At 39.5% G+C, this 23,893-nt stretch overlaps 1 protein-coding gene across 1 annotated transcript in view; it reads right to left on the bottom strand.

Annotated features, from left to right (window-relative positions):
• Positions 1 to 13,823: 13,823 nt before the first annotated feature.
• enox2 (ecto-NOX disulfide-thiol exchanger 2) overlaps positions 13,824 to 23,893 on the bottom strand; it is a 189,916-nt gene continuing 179,846 nt past the window's right edge. The window contains exons 14-17 of the mRNA XM_053324124.1: positions 21,468 to 21,524; positions 20,592 to 20,697; positions 18,494 to 18,579; positions 13,824 to 14,642 (exon numbers count right to left, since the gene is read on the bottom strand). Coding sequence (XP_053180099.1) covers positions 14,511 to 14,642; positions 18,494 to 18,579; positions 20,592 to 20,697; positions 21,468 to 21,524 — 381 coding nt within the window. The 3' untranslated portion in view covers positions 13,824 to 14,510. The remainder of the gene's footprint in view (positions 14,643 to 18,493; positions 18,580 to 20,591; positions 20,698 to 21,467; positions 21,525 to 23,893) is intronic.

Here is a 23,893-nt window from a genome sequence, read left to right as displayed (position 1 = left end):
GCTGTCTTTTTTTTAACGCTTAATGATTAATTAATGACCTAAAAATAGGGTTAGGGTTAATCATGTAAAAGTAAAATAAGTTTGCAGTTGCAGCTATTGTACATCAACACCTGAATGAGTCACTTTTATTCACATATTTTAAAAAGGTTAGTATGAGTAAGCTGTCTGTATATTATATTCTGTCATATTTCAGTAAATGTTCCTGAGTGCGCACAATCCGTCGATTTGATGTTCATGTTGACATCTAAATTAATTAAGTAATTCTAAGTGCTACTTATAACATGTTAATCAAATCCTAATTGGCACAGCTTAACCATCAGAGGGCAAGGAGTCACAATTAGGCAGCCATAAACAAAAACAAACAGACATGCTGAAGCAGACAGAGGGGCTTTAGATGTTGTGGTAAAATATCAAGCTGTGCTGCAGGTGCTAATAGAAATGCTGTCACTTGCTGTGAGAGTTTCGCCATCCTAACCCTGATCTGTTTACTCTATTGACAGCGGCATGGATGAGTTAGACTGAAGCAATATCTGCCAAGTAAGTAATAAACCCTCTCTACAGTGACTTGAAGTTGTCCTCGCATAAATGATAAAGACTTTAAGCCCAACTGGCTTCACAAATAACAGCCACGCCGATACTTCCTAATGAGACAAAGGCTCTGCACAACACGACAGTATTGATCATGAAGCAATTCAAAACAACTATACAGCTGCAACTTAGCAGCGAGCAAAATTACAACTGGCTTTGTACACTGCATGCAGGTACACTGAGGCTTGTTTACACATACAGTTGTTAATAATGTGTGTGCAGTCTTTTTCAGAATATACTTGTTTTTGAGGATTTATTGCTCACCAGTGCGTGAATCTGCTGTCTTTGGATAACCAGTCCTGTGCTCTGCCCATTTCCTGACAAGCAACATGTAGGTTGTGCCCGCCACACCTTTGTTTTAATGGCAAATCATAAAACTTCCCAGGGCGGAGTATGTGTCAACTAAATCAATGTCATATAACTAAAGTTCCCCTCACCAGGCTATGGAGCATAAACTGCCTCTTGAATACAAGTACATGTGACTTAAAAAAACAGAAGATCAGGAGGTACCATCTGTGAACTTTGGCCTGGTGATGACACTAGAGGGTTTCGTTGCAAGTGTGCTGGCAGGTTGGTACAGTAAATATTTGTTCATCTCAAGTGGTAGTGACTCATGATTAGACAAAACAATACCAAAAAACAAAAACAAAAAACAGGCTCACCACCCTCACTTTTCATCTTCAGTGCCAAACTAATTTCAGTGTAATAAGGAAAAACATACTTCTGGTCAGAAATGATTTGCTGAACTAAACTTGAAAAATGAGTTCCAAAAAGGGGGAAGTTAACTTTGAACTGATGATGCTGCAAGAAGGATTGCTGCGTGTACTTAAAAATTTGTATCAGCATTTCTCAACCAAAGTCAGACATCCCAACCTGCAAAAACTCATGAAGGGAGGTCAGGAAGGTTCAGTCTGGGGGGGTGATTGGTCTACTACGCAGTAACGCAGAGCAATCAGGACGCTGTGCTCTCACACGCGCTGCATTGATAGTCACACAAACATATGTGATGAGTCACTCTCTAGCACGCACTCTTGCTTGCTTGCTCCAGATTCCGGGAGATTGTATCTTATATCGGGCGTCAGGGAGCTGCTATTAATATGCAGGAGACTCCCTGAACTTCCAGGAGAGTTGGGATGTCTGCAAAGTATTCAAAGAAAGACATCACCGCACACACACACCAGGTCATGGTAACTTTTGGGGACTTTACATAGACTTATATTCATTTTCTGGAGACTGACCCTAACTTTAACCACTGACCCAAAAATGTTCCCAACTGAGCACATATTTTTTGTCCCCAGTTACACAAACCATCCCCAATTAACTGACCCAAAATCTGACACACACACACACACACACACACACACACACACACACACACACACACAGAGAGAGAGTGAGAGAGAGAGTGAGAGAGAGAGTGAGAGAGAGAGAGAGAGCGAGAGAGAGAGAGAGAAAGAGAGAGCGAAAGAGAGAGAGAGAGAGATGAATAAAGACTCCATTACATCTAATCAAATCCACAAAATGAAAAAGCAGCTGAAACTCAGTTTCAAACCAACAGCTTTTAGTTTATGCCACGGATGTTGAGATCCCCTGCTGTTAACATCACTATTGTAGCAAATTACATGTCCTCAGGATGTGCGACATTCACTGTGAACAACGTAATTAAATCTTTGCTGTGCACAGACCTGCAGAAGGTTTGATGGGATTTCAATCTTCTTGATGCCAATATGTCGATGTCACTGCAAAGCGATGAACAGGGAGTAAGGCCAGTGTCTCTGCTTTAGTCCTGATAAACACAACAAAATAAATTCCAGATTGGTATTTATATGGCAATTTTCAGACAAAACGATACTGTATACTATTGGTGAAAGGCTTTTGTACAAAGTGATTAATCATGAAGTGATAAAACTATCAGAGAAAGAGACAGACGATTAATTAAGTTTTATCCGGTGGTTACTTCACAGTTGCAGGAATGTCATAAAATATAAAAAATAATTTCAACAGTTAATAGTCTTTGCTTATATATTTCCTGCACTATCTGTACTCAGTGTGACTCAACACAGTGGTGAGACCTTGTTGGCAGCTGTCTCTGTACCACTGGCAGTCAGAAAAAAGCAATACATGAAATAGTGAAGAAAAATCATTGACAGCGTCTCACTTTACTGAGCTGAGAAATTTGCTGAACTTCTGCAATCAATGCTCACAATCTGGACTTGGCTATCAAACCTCCTCAGACATTCATGATAACTGCCAAACCATAGTTGAATCTGAAACACGGCACAATCACAAAAATGACTTTTTTTCCCTCTTTTCTATCAGTACATGATTTAGAAAGCCTACGTTGCCACTGATGACCATGTTCTGAGAAACAGCTATTTCTAAATTCTCGACAGAACTGTGTAGTACTCTCCACAGTGAGTCTGTGAATGATTCTTCAATCCGTAGCTCCAGACACCTGAAATTTACACAAAATAGACTTCAGCTGTTGACACGGTCCTTTCACTGTTACATTTGGAATTTTTCACCTCGCACAGTCCTCCCACGATATCTTCATATAGTCCTTCACCATTCTGTGAACTTTGCTGTAGGGTAGACATTTCCACTATTTATGGCCTATTGAGGCCACTGTCAGAAATAAATTGGTTTCTCCGCCTCTTCTGTGACAGTGATTGTTGGATATAGGTGTCAAATGGTGAATCTAGAAGAAGGATCCTGCTCTGTTTCTGAGAGACTGACAAGAAGACAACATAAAAACAAAAACAACATTGATATTTTCTGACAAACTGTAGTTCACCGGAAACATCAAAACATGACATTACATTGCCTACATTTGACCAGTTACCCACAAAAGAAAGAACAATACATCACCAAACAATAAAAAAAGTACAAGGTACATGGCCAAGCTGCCACAGCTGTTTGTTAATAGTATTTCACAGAAACCTCAATGTTTCTCCGCACATCCAGTCTCCCTTATACCTTAAATGTTCCAGCAGATAAATGCAGAGCGCAGCTTGTTTGTTTATCCGTGGCGAGTTTTGAAATTCCATTAATATTCATAAATCAGACAGCAGCATTGCATTCTAATTACTTGGCATTTATTAGAATGCAGGTCTTGTTATTTACATAATGCAGCAGAAGAAATGTTGCAGGCTTTGAGTGTGTGAGGTAACCGACATGAAGCAGACTTTTAACATATTAATGCGAGGATGTAGACACTTCCATCATGAGCGAGATTACGTGTCTGTAGCCTATGTGTCACTTCAAGATTGTCACCAAAGCGCCCGAGTGAAAGACTTTGTCCATGCTCATTATTTTTTTAAGCGAATATATATTCTTGTTTCTGTTTTCGCTGCTATATATAGTTTAATTTGACCTCTATATCATATGTCCTGATTTTTCTCTTTCTAAATTCTTGACTTCATACTATTTTTCGAGTTCACCATGTTTGTAACAACCTTGACGCATGAACACATCTCAGAGAAAATAGCAAATGCTTTGTTGCCTTTCTTCAACACAGTAAGAGCAGGAAAGCCAAAACAGTCAATTTAAGACTCCAATTAAGTACACTGATTCATTTGCTGATTATAATCCCTTCATCAATTTGGTCTATGAAATGTTAGAAAATGCCCATCACAAATTTCCCAAGTTGACATACTTGTACACCTTTCTGTTGAATAACAGTTCAAAACTCAAATATATCCATTATATAGTCACACAATACTAAGAAAACCAGCAAATATTTAAATTTGAGAAGCTAAAACCAGTGATTTTTTTGGCTTAAAAATGACTTATCATTATTAAAATGTTTGCCGATTCATTTTTTTGTTGACTTATTGACTATTAGACAAACAACTTCAGCTCTACACAAACAAATAACTTAAACTATGATGTCACAGTCAGGTATATTCAGAGAAACCAGAAAAGTCCTACCAACTATACAACATTACTCAGCTCATTTTAGCGGTTTTGGTGTCTTTCTACCTCCTGTTAGAGATACTGCTGCTTCTCCACAAAACCCTGACAGGAACTTGGGGAACAGAGCTTACACGTTGACAGTCAATCAGGTTTAATAAGGGGTCAGTCGTGCACTGAGCGAAAGCTCAGGGGCTGTCACTGTTGATTTTGCTTGAATGTATCATTGGGATCTTGATCAAGTTGTGCAGCAAGGAACCGAAAGACTGATGCAGTTTTAATGACATTGATACACTCAGCTCTGTGGTTCCATGGGTGTATTTTAAGAGCTCTTATAATACATCCACATGTGGTTAATCCAGGGCTGCAGTCAGAAAGTCTCCTTTTATTTTCTTATAAATTAATGATTACCAAATGGTGATTAGCATGTAATAGCAGTAATCACTTCTAAGGAGATCTATAGGCAAAGAAACACAGAAAAGTACAAAAAGCTACAGAATAATTGCATCAAAAGATGACTTCAAACTGAATATAGATTTTCATTGTTTTCCATTTTATTGCTGGTAGTTACTGAAATGTTAATGTGGAACCGTTTTTTCATTTAGTGCTCCCTGTGTTCAGGCATTCTGGATGTTAAAGCTGTGTTAATTGCTTTTTTCCCCACCAAGTGGCAGAAGAACTTAAAATCAACAGACACAGCCCTAAACCCACTTTTCATACATATTCCCCCATAATTAGTCTCTATACCAAACTTCTGAACCACAAATCCATTTTTCATTCATAATTACCTCATCAGTTATTAATAAATGGGTGATTAATCCCTAATTAACCTTTCAAAGAGCAGGGGGAGTGTATTCTTTGGGGTTTACACTTGAGTTTAAAGCAGGAAGGAAGGAGGATCATACCTTCTTCCACCAACATTGACAGCCTGCTAACATACTGTATTTCGATCATTTTCAAAAGCAGTAATGTAATTTTCCAACTGAAACAGAGAGGGGACAAAAACATATTCTGTATTCCAAAATCTTTTAACATCATTTAAAAATATCATGACCATCCTCTTTGTAGGCTGTCAGTGTTGGTGGAGGTAGGTATGATTCTTGTTTTAACTTTGTTTGTTTTTTACAAGTTGTCCACTTTTGTAGCCTTGCTATTATTAAATGAATACAATTATTTTCTAGACACAAATTTTTCCAAATGTCTTTCCTTTTGTTGTTCTTATTTAATGTTACAATGTGTATTCATACCATTTGATCAAGTGTTTAATTTCTTAATAAAACATGTTTTTTGGTGAGCACAAATTTGCACACCAAAAATAATTTAAATTGAACATACAAAATAAGGCACAATGTAAATGTCGGCCCAATATGCAGAATATAGCCTACCCTTTGGTGCATGGAAAATATTGTTAAAAACTCGATGCACTATCTCAAAAGGACAGAGAAAGCTTAAAATGGTATTCAGCTGGAATTGTAGATAACACTTTGGGTTTTTGCCATCTGGGTGGGGCATGGTATTACAACATGAATGGTTCAAAATATCTTCCAAATATCTGTCCCTTGTGGTGGGATAGACCATGCATGAAAGGGTCATGAAAACTCAACATTTCAGGCTAAAAGAAAGGTGTTTAGGGTGTTTTAGTGCTCTCAACTGTACAAATGGGTCAGATTTGACCATAATAACACATATGGGTTAAATGAAACTCAAGGTTGTTGTACCTTCAACACAAGGAAGTAAAGTTATGGTCTAATTCATGAGAACCCTGTTGCTAGGTAACAGACAATAAAGAAATGGACCATTGATATCTACTTTTCAAAAATAGTTCATACTTTGTGTTTCATTTTGTTTGCTGGTAATTTATTATACAAACCTGATGATGGCGCTAAATAGAAAGTCATGGGATCACCAAAGTTGTTACAATTCATCCTGCAGAGAAAATGTTGGTACAAAATTCACTTTTCACTCTACCATTTGATGCACACCAACTTCTGGTATGCAAAGATCATCCCTCAAAAATAAATATTTGGCCAGTGGTGGAAAGTAACAAGGACATTTACTCAAGTGATGTACTTATATGCAGTTTTGAGGTATTCGTATTTTGCTTGAGAATTTCCATTTGATGCTACTTTGTACTCGCACTGCACGACATTTCACAGAGAAATATTGTACTTTGTCCTCCACTACATTTATTTGACACAATGGTTAATAATAAAACAAGCTTTTAAAATAGAACACATTTTGATTTCCAACAGGCTGGACTACTGTAATTCATTATTATCAGGCTGTCCTAACAAGTCTCTAAAGACTCTCCAGCTGGTCCAGAATGTAGCTGCTCGTGTTCTGACAAAAACTAGAAAGAGAGATCATATTACTCCCATCTTGGCTTCACTGCATTGGCTTCCCATAAAATTCAGAATAGAATTCAAAATCCTTCTCCTCAACTTCAAAGCTCTCAATGATCAGGCTCCATCATATCTTAAAGAGCTTATAGTACCTTATGTACCTACTAGAACACTGCGCTCCCAGCATGCAGGTCTACTTGTGGTTCCTAGTATCTCTAAAAGTAGAACAGGAGGCAGAGCCTTCAGCTATCAGGCTCCTCTCCTGTGGAACCATCTTCCAGATTTGGTCCGGGGGGTAGACACCCTCCCTACATTTAAGAGTAGGCTTAAAACTTTCCTTTTTGATAAAACTTATAGTTAGGGCTCCTAGAGCTCTTAGCTTATGCTGCTATAGGCTTAGACTTCCGGGGGACTCCCATAATGCCCTGGGCTCCTCTCTCCTCCTCCCCCTATCTCTCTATCCATCCATCTATATCCATTAACATCATGTTCATGTTCTATTAATGCATTCAATAACCTAAACTTCTCCCCCGGAGTTGTCTGTGCTTTCTGGTCTCACAGATAATCTGGGCCTGTAGACGTTCAGATGACAGACTCCTGTCCTGGACCTTCTAGCTTCACTGTTGATTTTCATTGTGCTTCTCTCTCCTATCCTTCCTCTCTCTCCTCTCAACCCCAACCGGTCGAGGCAGATGGCCGCCCACTCTGAGTCTGGTTCTGCCTGAGGTTTCTTCCTGTTAAAAGGGAGCTTTTCTTGCCACTGTTGCCAAGTGCCTGCTCATGTGGGAATGTTGGGTCTCTTTAAATTAAACCTGAAGAGTTCGGTTTAGAACCTGCTCTATGTGTAAACTGCCTTGAGATAACTCTGTTGTGATTTGGCGCAATACAAATAAAGATTGATTGATGAACATTTTTGTCTTTTGATGTCTTACAAAAGGCAGTGTGTAGTCAGGGTCACATTTCAGATGTCTATGAGTTGTTAACAGCTGCACAAATAGTGAGTTGTCCCTCTAAACTTCTCACATGGTTTAATTTCAATATATATATTAAAAAGTCAAAAAACTGAAAATTTGTGTATCAGACTTTGTTTTTTCTTCTTTCCTCTCACATGAATCATCTCACAACCCCTTGGATTTAGGTTGGGAACCACTGGACTAAACTAATTAATAATCTAATGATGTCATATATAATAATACATCAGTCAGAGGGACCAAACCACAACTTTTATAATTGAACTAGGCCTACATGTTATGGCCAATGCTTTTACTTACGTAGGATATTTCAGGCAGAACTTTTAACTGTAATGGAGTATTTTTACATTATTTTTACTTAAGTAAAGGATCTGAGTACTTGTTCTTCCACACTGTTTTTGACATTAGTCTAATTCACTCTGTACTGCCAGGGTAGCCAAACTGCTCTAAATAAAGTTTTTAAAAACAACAACACAAACAAACAAAACATATAAGTCTGAACCAAACATGTTTACCTCATGGTGGCGCCATAGTTAACCAAAGACATTAAAGATAGCCTATATCATATCGTCAGGTGACCACAAACGTCTGCCTCACATGTAGTGCCATTTTTCTATTAAAAAGATGATTTCAAAAGCCTCTGATATTTTTTGAAATCATCAGCATAAGTCTCCAGTAGTCACATCTCAAATTTTCAGAAAACGTCCACACCGAGTCGTGAAAACTATCCGTGAGAGAATGACTGGTAAACAAGGTAAATATTTAGTATCAGTTTCAGTATCCTGACTTTATATTTCGTTAAAAACAGTTCCTGCTATCTACACATCCGACAGAGCCTCAGCTGAGCCTCAGCTGACTGTCTGAACTCACCTCACACTGGTCTCCACAACACCAAGTTAAAACCTTTAAAAATACACACGTGGACTGTAGGGACGTAATGAGGCGTGACGTCACTCACTGTAGAGCCAGTGTTCCACTTTATTTGGTGACCCGTCAAATTATGAGACTCTTCAAACTTAAATCATGTTAATTATGTGTCTGTGTAGATATCTTACATGCAAGTTATTAGTGCTAATGTTTTAGTTGCTATGGTAGTTCATGGCTACAAGAGTGTCGGTTAGTAACACATTAGGTACACCTGTGCAATAGCCTATAATGCAATTCAATATAACAGCTGTGCCACAAGTTCGACATAGTTTTTGTTAAAATTGTCAGAAGAGTGATAATTTGGGGGAGGGGGGTGTTAGGAACACCTTTCTTTGAGACTATAGTGAGTTGTGCATCTTGAGAGGCACATTTCCAGATCTTCTGTTCCTATTCTGGAAGTTCAAGTAAATAACAATATTCTCTCTATATAAACTGTAGACTATAATAACTACACTTTTCTTTCTGTTAGTCTACAATTATATAACTGACCTTTGGTTTAATGATTCTTGGAAATGACTGTGAAAAATATAGGATTTGAGCTCAGGTACAGGTTTGTGTTTGAGATTGTGCTGGTGCTGATAACTAAATTCACATTGTCTGTAGAGCTATCTAATCGCAATTAAATCAAACTCTCAAATGATTGCAACATGAGAACAACAAGATCCATATTTACCTCCCAGGATTGTGAGGTGTTTTTTCCATGACTATATTGGAAAGTTATGTAATTATTTTTTACCATGGTAGTTGGGCTGCAACCAACAATTATTTTCATTATCAATTAATTGTTTTTTCAATAAAATGCCAGAAAATGATGAAAAATGGCTGTTACAATTTCTTAGAGCCCCTGGTGACATCTATAAATGTGCTGCAACCAGAAAGTTTTGCTTGAAAAATTGCTAAAATGATTATTCACTGATCAAAACACTTTCTAATTTAAATAGCCCATTAATCTTCTGAATATTGTAGGTCTGTAGAGTAGATTTTTTCCATATTGTCCACTTCTATTACCTCACATATTTTATTTCATGGACAGATCTGTCTGTGTGTGTGTTTGTATGGGCTCAGGCTCACAGAACTCATGCACTCCTGAGGTGCCAGGCATCCCTCCGGGCTTTCACGTGTTTGCAGTTCAACAAGGACTTAATGGAAATCCTACAGTCACTTAAATGAAAACACCACATGGGGATGCTTTGCCAAACATAATAAATACTTTACACCAGTGTTTCTGGACAGAGCTTTCACAAAAGAGGACATGTCAAAGAACCAATGCCAACCCAACCACCTCTCATGTGTAAAAATAAACAGTTTCCATTGTGCAGATAATTGCTGTCGGTGCATGGCAATTCTTCTTTGGTAAAGGTCACTCGATTCATAACAGCATGAAGACCATCACTCATTAGGAGTTTCGCTATCCCATCTAACCTGGCATGAGCTGCTCCGTGCTGTCATTTCAGATCAAGCACCCTGATCAGGCCCATTGGTTTCCACTGCTGGACCACAGGACATTGTCTCAGTGAACAGTATTAGACTGCAAAGGGATTAAAAAGAAGAATCCCATGAATATATTTCCCTGAGTACAGAGGCTTCTCTCCTTTCTGTTCTTATTGTTTCCCCTCTGCACCCTTCCTCTCACCTGTGGGGTCTGTGTATTTGATGAGGAAGAGCCTGCTTAGTGGGTACCTTATGGGCATTTACTACTGTGCTTTCAACTATTTTCCTACTTGGTGTGATGATCTATGTTTAGAAGAGACAATGAAGGAAGGAGTGAGACAGACAGAGAATAAGAGATTGGGTAGAAATGGTGTGAAGCATCGTGTGAAATCTGCAGTTTAATATCCTGTGCCCAGACATCCCAGCATGTGCATTGTAATTATTCCAACACTTGCCAGTCATTCCAGGCTAAAAGCACACGCAATTTTGTGAGCATACCGAAACACAGTAAACAAAACAGCATTGTGCAAAACACGATTTGCTACCTGCCAAACTAATAATCCTTAAAGAAATACAATCTCTTTCGTTCTAGCTTTAATATTCTATAGTTTTTGGTTTCTAAGATGTCATTCCAAGTGCCTGTGGGCAAGTGTTTCTGGAGCCATGCTGCAGCACAGAGATGCACCCTAGAAACAGTAAAATTTAGAAGCTTTTATGCCTACATAAATTAATGAGGACCATGCAGCTTTTATTGAGGAAGAAAGCTGCATGAACATGTCCCCCAGCGCTGTAGCCATACACCCGCTGTCAATGCAAATCACCCCTGGTGCTGCCCCACTGGCTGGAAAATGGTCGTTTAAGGTGTAGCTCCAGTTGTGCTCAACAGGAGGAGCTGTTGACTCACCACCTACTGCCCATGGGCTTTTTAAGATTTACCCGGTGATATATCTAGTTAAGATTTGTAGTGATTTATCTGGTGAAAGGCGAAGCAGCAGTGCACTACTCTGTGAGATGTCAGTCTGTCAGAGTGTCCAAACTCCAAATGCAAACCTGTTGGTCCATGACTGGTGTGGACGAGTTTAGAAGTGATGCCCCCACTGTGCTCTTCTAATCCACTTTCTGGTGTGATTGCCTATCTCATTTTGGGCCACATGAGATGTGTCATGTGCTGCATACATAGCACACATCCTCTCACCTGCTCGCTCAAGGGAGGACATAATCATAATTAGGTAGATACCTTCAGGAAGCAACATGAGACGAAAAGGTAATTAAGGGTATCTCGAGCATCATGATATCACCCAAAAGAAGCTGCTTATCTCCTCACATCCAATTATACCCATCTTAAACGTGATGTGAGTATGTATAAATGGATTTAGATTTAAGAAATCCCCACAGAATGACACTAGTGCCCTTAAATTTAAAATTCAGGCTCAGTATTTGCTCAAGCTTAACATCAGCACATGCCCAAGGACATCTTCAAACATCTCTCCCAGATACTTTACAAGGTGGCATTCTTCTTACGGCCTCATCTCACCGGGTGAGTGAAATCACACCCTTAAACGCCTTTTGCTTGCGTACGTCTTGAATTGAATTAATGAGGAGGCTCCTCACTGTGTCACAGCGACGAAAAGACAAGAGTGAATGGAGAGCGGCATTCACCAGGGACTGCTGGTGGATTTAATTAGTCTGTGTTTACCTCCTTGTGTGATGCCCGAAAACCTGATGCACAGTCACAAGCATGCTGGCATTTTTGCGCATGCACACCCACACACAAACAGCTGTAAAAGAGATAAATTGTGAATGCCTCCAGTTTATCAGCGCATAGGAATGGCAACTCAGTTGGGAGGAAACGCTAGAAAGAAGACAGCCTCTGAAAGGAAAAAATGCACCATATTAGTGTCTTGTTTATGTCAAGGAAAGCAAGAGAGAAAGTGAGTGAGAGAGAGGAGAGGCTGGTGTGAGGTGTGCTGGAGTTTGTCATCAGGGATGTTGTGCTGAGATCAAGTGTGGAGAGGAAGTGTAGTGATGCACAGCTCTGTACAGGCAGCTTCTCTCACCCTCCCAAGTGTGTCAACGAGCAGGCAGGAGCGAGAATTTGCAGCTCCCCATCCATCAGTCATCATCATAACAAATAAATGTAAAATATCTTATAACAGAGAAGCAGGCATGATCTTTGCACTTGCTACGACAACACATAAAAAAATTATGCACAGCATTACAGCACCAGCTCTTTTCTAATCGCGCTTGACAGGAGCCTACAAGCTCAGTGGGTTGGAGGTTACATACAGTATTTAACATTCAAACAACTCCACTCCCACGACAGATACTTTTCACCCATGAAACCCTCTTCCCTTTCAAACTGCTGTTGTTAATAATGAATATATGTGTACGGAAGAAAAGTCTTGTAGGAGCTCGTAGGCAAAACATACTCATTCCCCTATTATTAATTCACATACAAGGACTAGTATGCTGACAACACCATGAGCGGTAATTTTTCCAATGCAGTGCCTGAAGGAGATGGAAGGGGCCAATGAGAGCAAATAATGTCACATTATATAATCCTTCACAGCCTCTGGTATCCTCTGTCGCGGGTTTTTGTGAAATTCAAATCATCACATAAAAAAGACAATTGGCAGCTCAGTTATTTTTTAAAAGATGCTACAAAACTATGGAATTCCCTCATAAAGGCTTAAAGAGATGCAAGCTATGTGTGTGAACTTATTTATCCAACACTGCTTTTAATCAACCCTCACTTTTCCATTCTTTTATTCTCATCTTTCACATATTCTGTTGTTCTCCGCTTACCTTATTTTTTCTATGTGTTGCTTTTGTTTGTGATTAATTTAATTGTTTTTATCTTATCTTGCAGTATCTGCATTTGTTTCAATTTGCCTCTTTTTATTTAACCCTAACCCACTTCTTCACTTTATTGTAAAGTCATTTAAGCTACAACCCCTGTACGAAAGGTACTACATAAATAAAGTTTTGTTATTATTATGATGTGTAATAATAAGCCTTGGCTTCCTAGAGCAACAGGGGAAAAGCACATGCTGCCAAATAGCCCAGCAGTGGTGCATTCAGGATGCTTGACTGGGCTTTTGAGAGAAACCACCAGTCCTGGTGATGAGAGCTCTCTTTCTGGGGAAGGTAGGGAGGAAAACTCCCCTCTGTAGAGTGTTGTATAATAGCTTAACATATGGATCCAGGCAAACAGCACCCACACACACACAAACATTTTGCGGGAGCCCCACTCCAGAACATCAACTGCCTCACCAATTAAACACCATTAATGTGATCCCCTAGGTGTGATTCCCAGTTACTGTAAGTGTGATGCAGCTTTTTAGCCAGGCTGAGAGTCAGGCGTGATAGTCTTTTGAAAGACACATTACCTTATTCAAGATTTGAATAACAGCCTTGAGTACGGCTACAATAAGAACAAAACAAAGGTAGACATAATGGGCACAAACTTAGAAGTGGACCACTTGTCTTGTGTAGGTGCAGGTGTGTGCGTGTCTCTCAGGACTGATGTTGAACTGGAGACTGCACACACCTCACACACACATACACACACTTATTTTTAAAACCAGCCTCTTTGAGTATCAGACATAGAAAAATACACTCAAACATTGCTATATTCAAAGGTCTTTTTTTTTATAATCAAAAATATCATCCAAGCATTTACAGTGTATTACAACAAATGATTCTATGCAACTGTTAACAGCCTTTACAGAAAATGAAGAAATATATCCATTTTTGATCTATGTTACAAACCAGGAACAGCAAAAAAGAGAAGAGATGGAGGCCAAAGGCTTTGGAGGTTTGAAGTATTCAGTTAGACCCTGATAACCTCGCATGTTAGCCCTGTAGTCCTGGCCTGCACTGACACATCTGCAGGCTCGGAGAGTACAATGCCCTGCCCATGTGGGCAACAACTACATAATAATAATCCAGTGACTGTAGGAATCAGTGCTCTTCTGCGTCTCCTAGAGATTTGTCATGTCTAAAAATATTTTGCAGACACTTAGAAGCTGAGAGTTCAAGCTCATGAAGACTTTGTCACTGTGGTTTGATGTCAACATTCCTTTTAAACCATGGAAATGCTATGTTTTTATGTCTCTGCCACCTACACAGAGTCCCTGAAATGCGAAGTCGTGTAACATCCCCTCCTAATCTGAGATCTGTGCTTAGTCTTCTGTGTCCTTGTGCAGTCAGGTATAGTCCACTGTGTTTGATATTTGTGGGCTTTATACTGTTCCTTTCACATGTCTACAGTGTCCCCGCTGCGTTGCCGTGTCGGCCCGTCGTCTCTTCCATGTCCCAGAAGTGTCACCAACAGAGTTTATGTGCTTTTGATGCCCTGGAAGCCGCAGAAGTTCCAGCGTTTTTCCAGACTGGCTCCAACACCGGTCAGTTCCTGTCTGAAGGTGCAGGGCAGCCGAGAAAGAAGAGCCTCCACCTCGCTCGGGTTAATCTGCAAAAACACACACACACACACACACACACACACACACAAATAAGACAGGAGTCAGACACAGAACAACCGTAAATCCATATGCATTAAAAAGAGAATAATCCTCATATTACTGACAGTGCTCTGGTCTACACTAACTTGCTGCTGAAGCAGTATTTTGTTCACTTTCACCTCTCATTGAACACAGCTTAGAGAAGCCGACGTCTCTAGTGTTCCACTATCTCATGGTGTCCCTCAAGTGACTGTTTTGGGTCCATTTTTATTCTCAAACTTTTCACCAGCTTAAGTGAGTATTAAAGTCAGATGTCTTCATAATTCCTTTTTCCTGCTCCAGTGTTAGCGGCAATAATTAACTACAAATGCAAAGCATGAAGCTAATTTTTGATTCAGGGCCGTCACGTAATGCTCAACACGACGTGAAGTTGCGCAATATTGTCCATGAGATCAGGTCATTTCTTTTATTGGAAGACGTGATAAAGGCCATTAATACTTTCATCTCCTTACATTGAAAATATTAACGACTGCAGCTAGTGAAGAGCCTCGTGTCTGTCACGCTCCAGTTAGTCCCTGCTGCTCTTCACTGGCTGCCTGTCCATTGATATTAAGTTTTACACTTGATTGCTTAAGCTTTGCATGTTCAGGCTCCTGCTTATTTGTAATTTGTTAAACCTGTATGAGCCTGATAGCTGTTTGGCATCCTCGGGGAGAGTTCTTCTAGTGGTCTTCAAATCTCAGAAGGTGTCTGGACTCCATTTACATTTGTAAAGTGAATGTGCCTTCATAAACCCCTTCATTCATCTCACTGTAATCCAACGGCATCCTCCAGTTCAGTTTAAAATAGTTCAGGGCTGCAACGATCATTATCATTATGATTAATCTGATGATAATTTTCTTGATTAAGTGATTAGTTGTTATATCTATAAAGCTTCAGAAAATTGTGAAAAATGTCATTTCCCAAAGACCAAGATGCAACCTAAATGAGTCTACAACCCAAAGATATTTAGTTTGTCACACAAAACTAAAGAAACCAAGAAATACTCACATTTAAAAAGCTGTAATTAAGGTTTTTTTTTTCTTAAAAAATGACAATTATTAAACAATAAATTTATTATAAAAAAGTTTGCAATTAGTTTTTTGACGTAATGAAGTAATGCGTTATTCGAGTCGATGTATTCATAATTGTTTGTAAATTGTAAAGCACTTTGTACCATTATATTGAGGTGTAATACAAATTTAATACAAACTGTCAAAACCCGTATCAGGAAAAATCTTTCTTTGACAGATGAATTTTTCACCTTCCATATTGGTTGAATACGTTTTGAGGACAGCTGAATACATGAACTTAAACTTCAGCCTGTGTGTAATTGTGACAGGTCTTCACATAAAAACTGGCTTCTGATTGGCTGCCTGCTATAGACAGTAGTCAGTAGTATGCTTAACATGACACTTGTGACAACTTCTACATTTGTGTGGTTCAAATTGCCCTCATGTTGTGTAGAGACATCTATCAAAGCATTCTGACATAAATCTGCTCTGTTCTTGCTAATCCATACAGGATTGTAATCTTAGTATACTATATCTAAGTTCATAAAAGACACAGTGTGTGTTTAACAACTATTTGTGCACAAACCCAAGAATAAAGTCCCCAAAATAAAAATGTTACTGTTTTCAACCATTTGATTACAGTCATAACCTTGGTTGCATTTCATAGGCCACTACAAAATGTTTACAACAAAAAAGTCATAATAATATCTTATAAAATGGTATAAATGATCCTGAACCAAAGCTACAGAGGCTAAGGTGATGGTGTCATTTAACAGGCTAAATAAAGCTTTTATTACCAGCTCTTGATGGGTCGCCTAGTGAGTTAAGTTTGGATGTTGCTGACACATCTGCTTTATGCTGTTACACACTCTGCACTTCTCTCTCTGCTCCAATCATACACACAAAACATTCAAGTCACTACACTCACACCCCCGCTCCATCCATCTGAGAATCATAGTGTAAGTAAATTCATAGTGAGAGGGTGATATAGCAGCCAGTAAGTAAGCATAAACTGGCTCACACCACACGGGTGGCCTGAGGCTCATCAGTTGAAATCCTGAGGTGACGTTGCCAAAATCCACTGTACAGGCTGCTGTAGACAGCCCGCAGTGTCTCGCATTAGTAACTAGATTGTTAAATCCCTGCGCTGATGTCAAGATGCATTAAGGTCCATCATGGAGATAGGACCGGTGTGTCATTATACAGAACGGGAGCTGTGTGTGGAGCCACCAGATAAGCAAGATCGGGCTGGTTGTTGGGGAGTCTAGTCAGTGATATTGACAAAACTCTGTGGGCTGCTTGATGTGTGTAGTGTAGAGTCAGTGTGGGAACAACAGATGCCCAGGCAAACTCAGAAGCACATAGACAGACAGGCGTGGGTGTACGCTCACATGCTCTCTCTCTCTCACACACACACACACACACACACACACACACACTAGACAAAAAAACCCCAAAAGGGATGAGAGAAGACCATCAACACTCTATTGTTTGCATGTGTGAGAGTGAGTCAGGGTAGTGATGAGCATATTCAGTGTTGCCACAGAGAACAGTCGTCTCTTGGGGCAACATTGAGGATGTGGTTGAGACATTTTTTGCAGATGAGAAATTAATTCCCCCTAAGTGATGAGTAAGTTGACGTTGCTTGAAATCTGAAGGTTTTATCCCCTATGAGTCTGCTTGTGTGGTCAGCGAGTAAGAATGTGACATTTGCCATTTTTTTCCTGAAGGTCTGGAAAGCTGAAATGGCCATTAATCTGAGTCTTACCTTCTGGAGGTGACATTGAAAGTTAGTATTTTGTAAGTGGCAGTGAAGAGTGATAATATGTCTAAAACGCCTCCTCAGTAAGATGGGGATAAAATAGCTGTGCCTTGCCAGACAGGGTGGAAAGTGAGAGTTGTCTGAGGATTGAGGGGTGGTGTTTGGCTTCAGGTGTCGGAATGAAGGATCTAGTTTTAATATGTTCCGGCATCAAGAGGAATCACACACCTAGCCAGATGTGGCTAGACATATACAGTAGCGGTGACATTTTAGGACTTTGGTTTCATTTGAGAGAGAGTGTCTCCAAAGTTTGACTTTCTTCAAAAGTACTGTGATGTATTTTGGATTTAACTTCCAACCAAACAGAAATGTCCATGAATGTTGCTGATGCTGTTTGTAGATGTGCTTTTGTGTTATTGATTTCTTGTATGTCTTTTTGCTGTAGTCAGGTCAGAGAACCAAAAATATTATAATTTGTATATCTAGCTCCCAATTATTTAAAGTATTAGTTTGACAGTTTGGGAAACATGCTTATTAGCTTTCTTTAGCTTCAGATGAGAGGATTGATATCACTTTCATGTTTGCTTGATGCTGGTAGGTGGATTTTTTTATCTTGACTTTTAGACAGAATCAGTCATCTTTTTTTGATCTGCTTCCAGTCTTTGTACTCAGACTGTAGCTACATTTTAACCATACAGCAATGAGAGTGATATCGATTTTTTTCAAGTCTCGTCCAGAAAGCAAGTAAGCGTATTTCCTAAAATGTCAAACTATGTCTTTTACATGCTTTGGCTTCACCTTTTTTTTGCAAAATGAACCACTTTCTATGGAAAGGGCTGTAAAAGCATTTAGGAGCACTGCTTGCATCGAAGGGTTGTGTCTCAACTGCACAGTAGGACCCTGGCATACAACAGGCCCATATGTCAGCCCTGTGGGGGGGACTGACACTGGGTCTGCATGGGTGCATGCAATCTAGAGTGATACTGGAGGCCAGCACTACTGATCCAGTCTGAAGTGAAAATTGTGATTCATGTGTGCCTGTTACCTTGGTGTCCAAACGCTGCAGGTAGGAACAGATGTACTCGATGCTGGCTCCAAATGGATGGACGTGCAGGAACGTCGAAATGATTCCTGAGGTAAAAAAAACAAGACAAAGAAGTTAGTGCACAGATATGTCACATGACTCCAGTTTATGTCTCCTGTCAAACATTGACAAACTGCCAAAGGATGTTTGTGACACCGGTTTATCGAACTCCTTCTCTCCGTAACGCATGCTTCCAGATGCTTCTCCCCGAGTCCCAGTCCTGTTAAGAGCCTCTTGTATATTGAGGTTCCAGATTAGAGGGAGTGTTTAATGATGGCTTTTATGTTGTTGTCTCTCATCAAAGCCGTACTCTCCCCCAGCTCAGACAAATTGCTATCAACTCACAGATAGGGCCAGGAGAGAGATAATCCTCCACCGCTGCTCACTAACCACCTATGGAGCATCAAGGTCCAACAGCTGACACAAACAAACAGTGTTAAAGTCACAAAGCTTTTCACTGGCTTTTCACACCGAGGCAAGAATGCCATGATCACTTGAGACTTTTAAGAGGAAAATACTACTTTTAAGACTATGTTATTGTCACCTGCAGGAGGTCAGTCTATACTTGAACTCAAATGACTGGAGCTGCTCCGCTGACAATGAAGAAAAGACTGTGATCGACATGTTCTCTGGCTGATAGTACGGACACTTGCTGTAATAACATGCACCCACTCTATGTGTGTGCAGATTGCCAGTGTATGTGTTATTGTCACAGCTCATATTAAAACACAATATCATTGATGTTATCAAAAGGTGACCATTAAACGGTTTCAAAAGTGAACAGAAATGGCTCTCATTTTAGAGCAGTTTTCCCTCCTTTGTGCTCCTATCTCTGTATATTAAATGAGTCGTATAACTCGAGATGAATGAAAATTATTAGATTTTTCTGCTTCTGATGGAAATCCCAAGATCGTGCTCCATCATGTCATGTAGGTATTTCTAGTGAGTGATAACTTAAAATTGCATCACCTACTGCAAATCTGTCTGTTAACCTCAGTTTGAGCTGTTATGCCTTCCTTACATTCAAGCTATCTTTACATTTGGCTTTGTGCTGTATCTTAAGGCATGAAAAGAAAGTTTACAATTTTTCCACCTACTACCCATTTTCAGCTATGTTATGTGGGCCATTATTGATCTCTCTTTCCATTTAAATACCCACCGAGTACAGTGCCTACAGCCACTGAATCAAACCAGCACTCCAATGCTGGAATACTTCCCAGGCCCCTGGTTTTCTTTCTGTCAATTACTATAGTTTAAGGTATTTTTATTTTTTCCAATGAAAATGTATTTAGGAATATACATATACATCATATATGCACAAAATAATCTAAAACAATAAAGACATCAAAATACGATCCTAGACAGTTCTGTACTTTTTAACTGGGGTGGGGCTGCTTTTCACATTTCATTTTTTTGACATCCAGACAACAGAGAATCATGCAGTAATACTTCATGATGTAATTGGCCAGGATTGGTGTGCAGAAGTATGAAAGCAATCTTTGTTTGAACCACTCCCTTAAACTCTTTTATACTTTCATTCTCATATCTACTCCTGTCACTTTCTGTCTTTCCAACCAAAATGAACCATAACATAATGAATATTTTCAACATTTGTACTATTAATTGCATCAAGACTACAAAGTTACAATAAAAGACAAATGATTCTTGGAGGAATATGAGGGAGGCAGTGAAATGCAGCCAGAAGGTGACAATGGTGATGACAATATCTTTTAAAAATGAGGTCGGGTGAGACGTTGTGTAACCTAGTTCATTTGTTTCATACTTAAGGCCTTGAAGGTGCTTCATATCAGTTTTTGTCAGTTTGATATTGTTCTTTTGTGGTGTATTTGTATTGTAACTAATTTCTCAAATTATCAGTTGATATAAAAACCTCCTGGGGTCCCTGAGAGCCTCTTTGACTGTATGCCTAAAAATGTAAAATTATGATAATGCATATGTGAGTTTGCTTATGTAGTTCCTACATCTGCCAAGATTAAAATACAGAAAATTGCATTGAAGTGATATTGAGAGCATAAGAGTCAGAGTTGTTCTGGCTTACCAACTAGCAGCGCTTCCCTCTCAGAGTGAACAGGACTTGATGGATTCTTCTCTGTAGGACCTTCCTTCTCTTGACTGCAGGACACCACTGTTGATACTGCAGCTTCCTACGCACACAAACACACAGTTACCTTAAATAAATCAGCTACCAAGCCACTGCTCGACTGTGGCTGACGTGAAGTAAGCAAGATTAAATTTCAGCCGATGCATAGCGTGCAATAAAAAGACAATCAAACACAAATAAGTGGAATGAAGACATCAGAGTACACCCCCAACACAGCGACAATGAGGATGAGGATAATGAGGCGAGGGAGAATTTTCAGCCTGCAGCTACGATAGCGGGATGAGATGCATGTCACATACACCAACACAAAAAGAAAACAAGCACGAGAAGAACAAATAGAGGGAGAGAGGAAGAGGCTTGGAAGGCAAATGATCAAGCTGTTTGTTTCAGATCTCTGACAGGTGGCAGAAAAAAAGGCAGAGGAATAACAGAAGTTTTTGTTTGGTGTCCTACAAAGTATTGTGTGTACTATTTCCACTCATGGTGTGATATATGCCTGGTGGCCTTTTTTCTGTTTTTAATCTATCCATAACACCCTGTGAGCGTGTAGCTATGTGAGGGTGTGTAGACATATGCACACGTGCAAGCCATTTTGACTTCATGACTCTTTTATTTCCTAGCCCAGTTGTGTCTGGGTGATTTATTCAATGACAAATGCAGTCGCTGTGAACTGGATTGGCCTGTAATGATCTGTCATGTCACTGGAAGAGATTAGAGAGGAAAGTCAGAGGAGGAGGAAGAAGAAGAGAGAATGAGGACACCAAAAAAACAACCAGAGAGGAATTGGGGAGGGCTCAACCTTTCTCCACTTACACTGGTTTGATTAGGGCTCTCCTCACCGCCTCTGTCATCTTGCTTCGCCATCTCCAGCTGCAGCACATTGGAAAAATATGAGGAACAAGCCAGTGAAAAAACAAGCTAAGCACTAATGTAGATAGACGGGAGACAATGGTGGGGCACAGCATGGTATGCAAAGACAGACAAAATGAGGCATTGTATATTCTTTTAGAATAATCTTCAGAAATGTGCTGATTTTGAACAAACAAGCATAACAAAGACACTGGACTCCATATGGATACTATTAACATTTATGAGTCAAATCTGGCACAAACTGTTATTACATTTGTAACAATGCAAGACTTTTTGTGTGCTGATTTCTTGGATGTCCTCTTAAATGATTAGTTGATTACATTATCAGCAATACATTTGATAACTATTTAACACAGGATTATCAGTTTATTTGCCACAAAGAATATCACTTAAGGTTTCAATATGCACGAAACAAATTAGTTCATACAAATTGTGCTTTGTAGTACAGACCACTTAAGTAGCATGGCATAGTTAAGCAACATTTGAGTAAAAAAAAGGGTACTAATGCACTACTATACTTTCCACTCATATCGTACATTCATATCTTTGGATGATTGATTTGAAAAAGAACTTAGTTTAATTTTAATTATAACTATTCTGATTATCTGTTGACTCCCCCTGCTATTTCATCTGTTTCTATCTGTGGGTGTCTGCAAACATATGGTCTCATCCATATGTTCAAGAAGTATTAGTATGCTATGATAACAGTTTACCAGCTTTGTGACTTTATATCCAGTCTGTGATGTCTTTCAGGCCCCACAAACACTGTAAACACACCTGTCACCTGCCCAGCATGGTGCTATAAACCGGCAACACTGCGACTACACTTTATTTTTATACGGTCTCTGGTCTACACACAGCACGGCACAGCTATGTTAACAATGCTAACCATGCTAACTAGCGCCTAGCCATCTGTCTGTAGGTCCACTCATACAAGGGATTTAAAGACAGGGAATCTATCTGTCTCTTCTACATCAATTATGACAATCTTTTAACTTGTCCAACTTGCCAGACTTTATAGAAATGTAATCAGATATCAGAAATTTAATAAACATGTCAATCAATAATAGATATAATAGATAGTGCCAGCCCTAACATATATATGGCAAAATTTTGATAAAGCAGTTACTTGTGACCATAATAATAATGAGGTTAATAGTCTCATGACCTGTCCTGCTGTCGATCCAGTAATGTGTGGTGACAGTTTGGTGACAGCGTGGACAGCGATGGGACAAGTGAAGGAAAACTGTTGACATGAAGGTATAAAGGGATCCCACTAACATGACAAATCACCCCACAATGACCGCTAATCTTTGGAGAAACCCACGCCCAAAAATGGATTTTTCTTTCTCACTTTAATGAGACTGCCTCTCATGATTCATGTTTGCCTATATGCAGGAATTTAATTAGCATATTTCCCAGAGCTCACAGCTGCGGGGACACAATTCTAATCAAACCCATCACCATTAACGCCCTATTGACAACTCTGTCACTCCAGTTGAAGAGGAGATCCGTTTGCAAATTACTAATTCACCTCTGCGCTATGTGGAACCTGCAGCCCGGCTTGAACAGACAACACATGGAGCAGCTTCCAATGTGGATTGAGAGCCTCTCGTTTGTGTTATTATCCAATTTAATAGGCGATTGAACCTGAGGCTCATTTTAATGACAGCCCTTCCGCTCATTATGCTGAGCCAGAAGGAACATTAACAAACATTAGCACTTGAATACTGGGAATATGGGACAACACCTGAAACATTAGTAAACATGACAAGTCTAACGGAGAAAAATGACACTGGAAACTTGAAATGGTTTAATGAGATTGTAGATATTGGTGCACTGTATTTAGCAGTGTTCTCTTTTAATAATACAGCTCGCCACTAATCAATATCAGATGGCGTTTTGTTGTGAAAAACATGCCTCAATGTAAGTAACATATTCAATCAAATAACCAATGTGATGCTATGATAGATGAATAATGTAGCAGTAGTGGCTCTAACTGATGATGTGGTTTTGTGTAACAGATCTGAGAGAGCAGCTTTGGTTTACATTTCCTGCAGGTAATCTCTCTCCATCTGGTGATCACACTATTACTCTGTGTACATACCGATAACAGGCTGAACTCTTAGTTACAGCCTTTTGGTCAATTCGAACAAAATAATTGCTTCATCTGATGCCAGTGCAGATGAAGCTCCAAGGACACAATGTTCAAGAATGACAGTACGTGATTGGGTTGCTGGTGGTTCATGTCACATAAAATCTCAGCTGCAGACAAATAAGGAAACAATTTGACTGCGGTCAACCGTGCTCAATATGTTCCCAGTTAGGAAATGAATGGATTTCTTCTGGGTGTTTTTATGTGGTTGCAG

The sequence above is a fragment of the Scomber japonicus genome, chromosome 8 (assembly GCF_027409825.1).
Source record: "Scomber japonicus isolate fScoJap1 chromosome 8, fScoJap1.pri, whole genome shotgun sequence".
NCBI lineage: Eukaryota > Metazoa > Chordata > Actinopteri > Scombriformes > Scombridae > Scomber > Scomber japonicus.
This window is presented reverse-complemented; position numbering and strand designations above follow the sequence as displayed.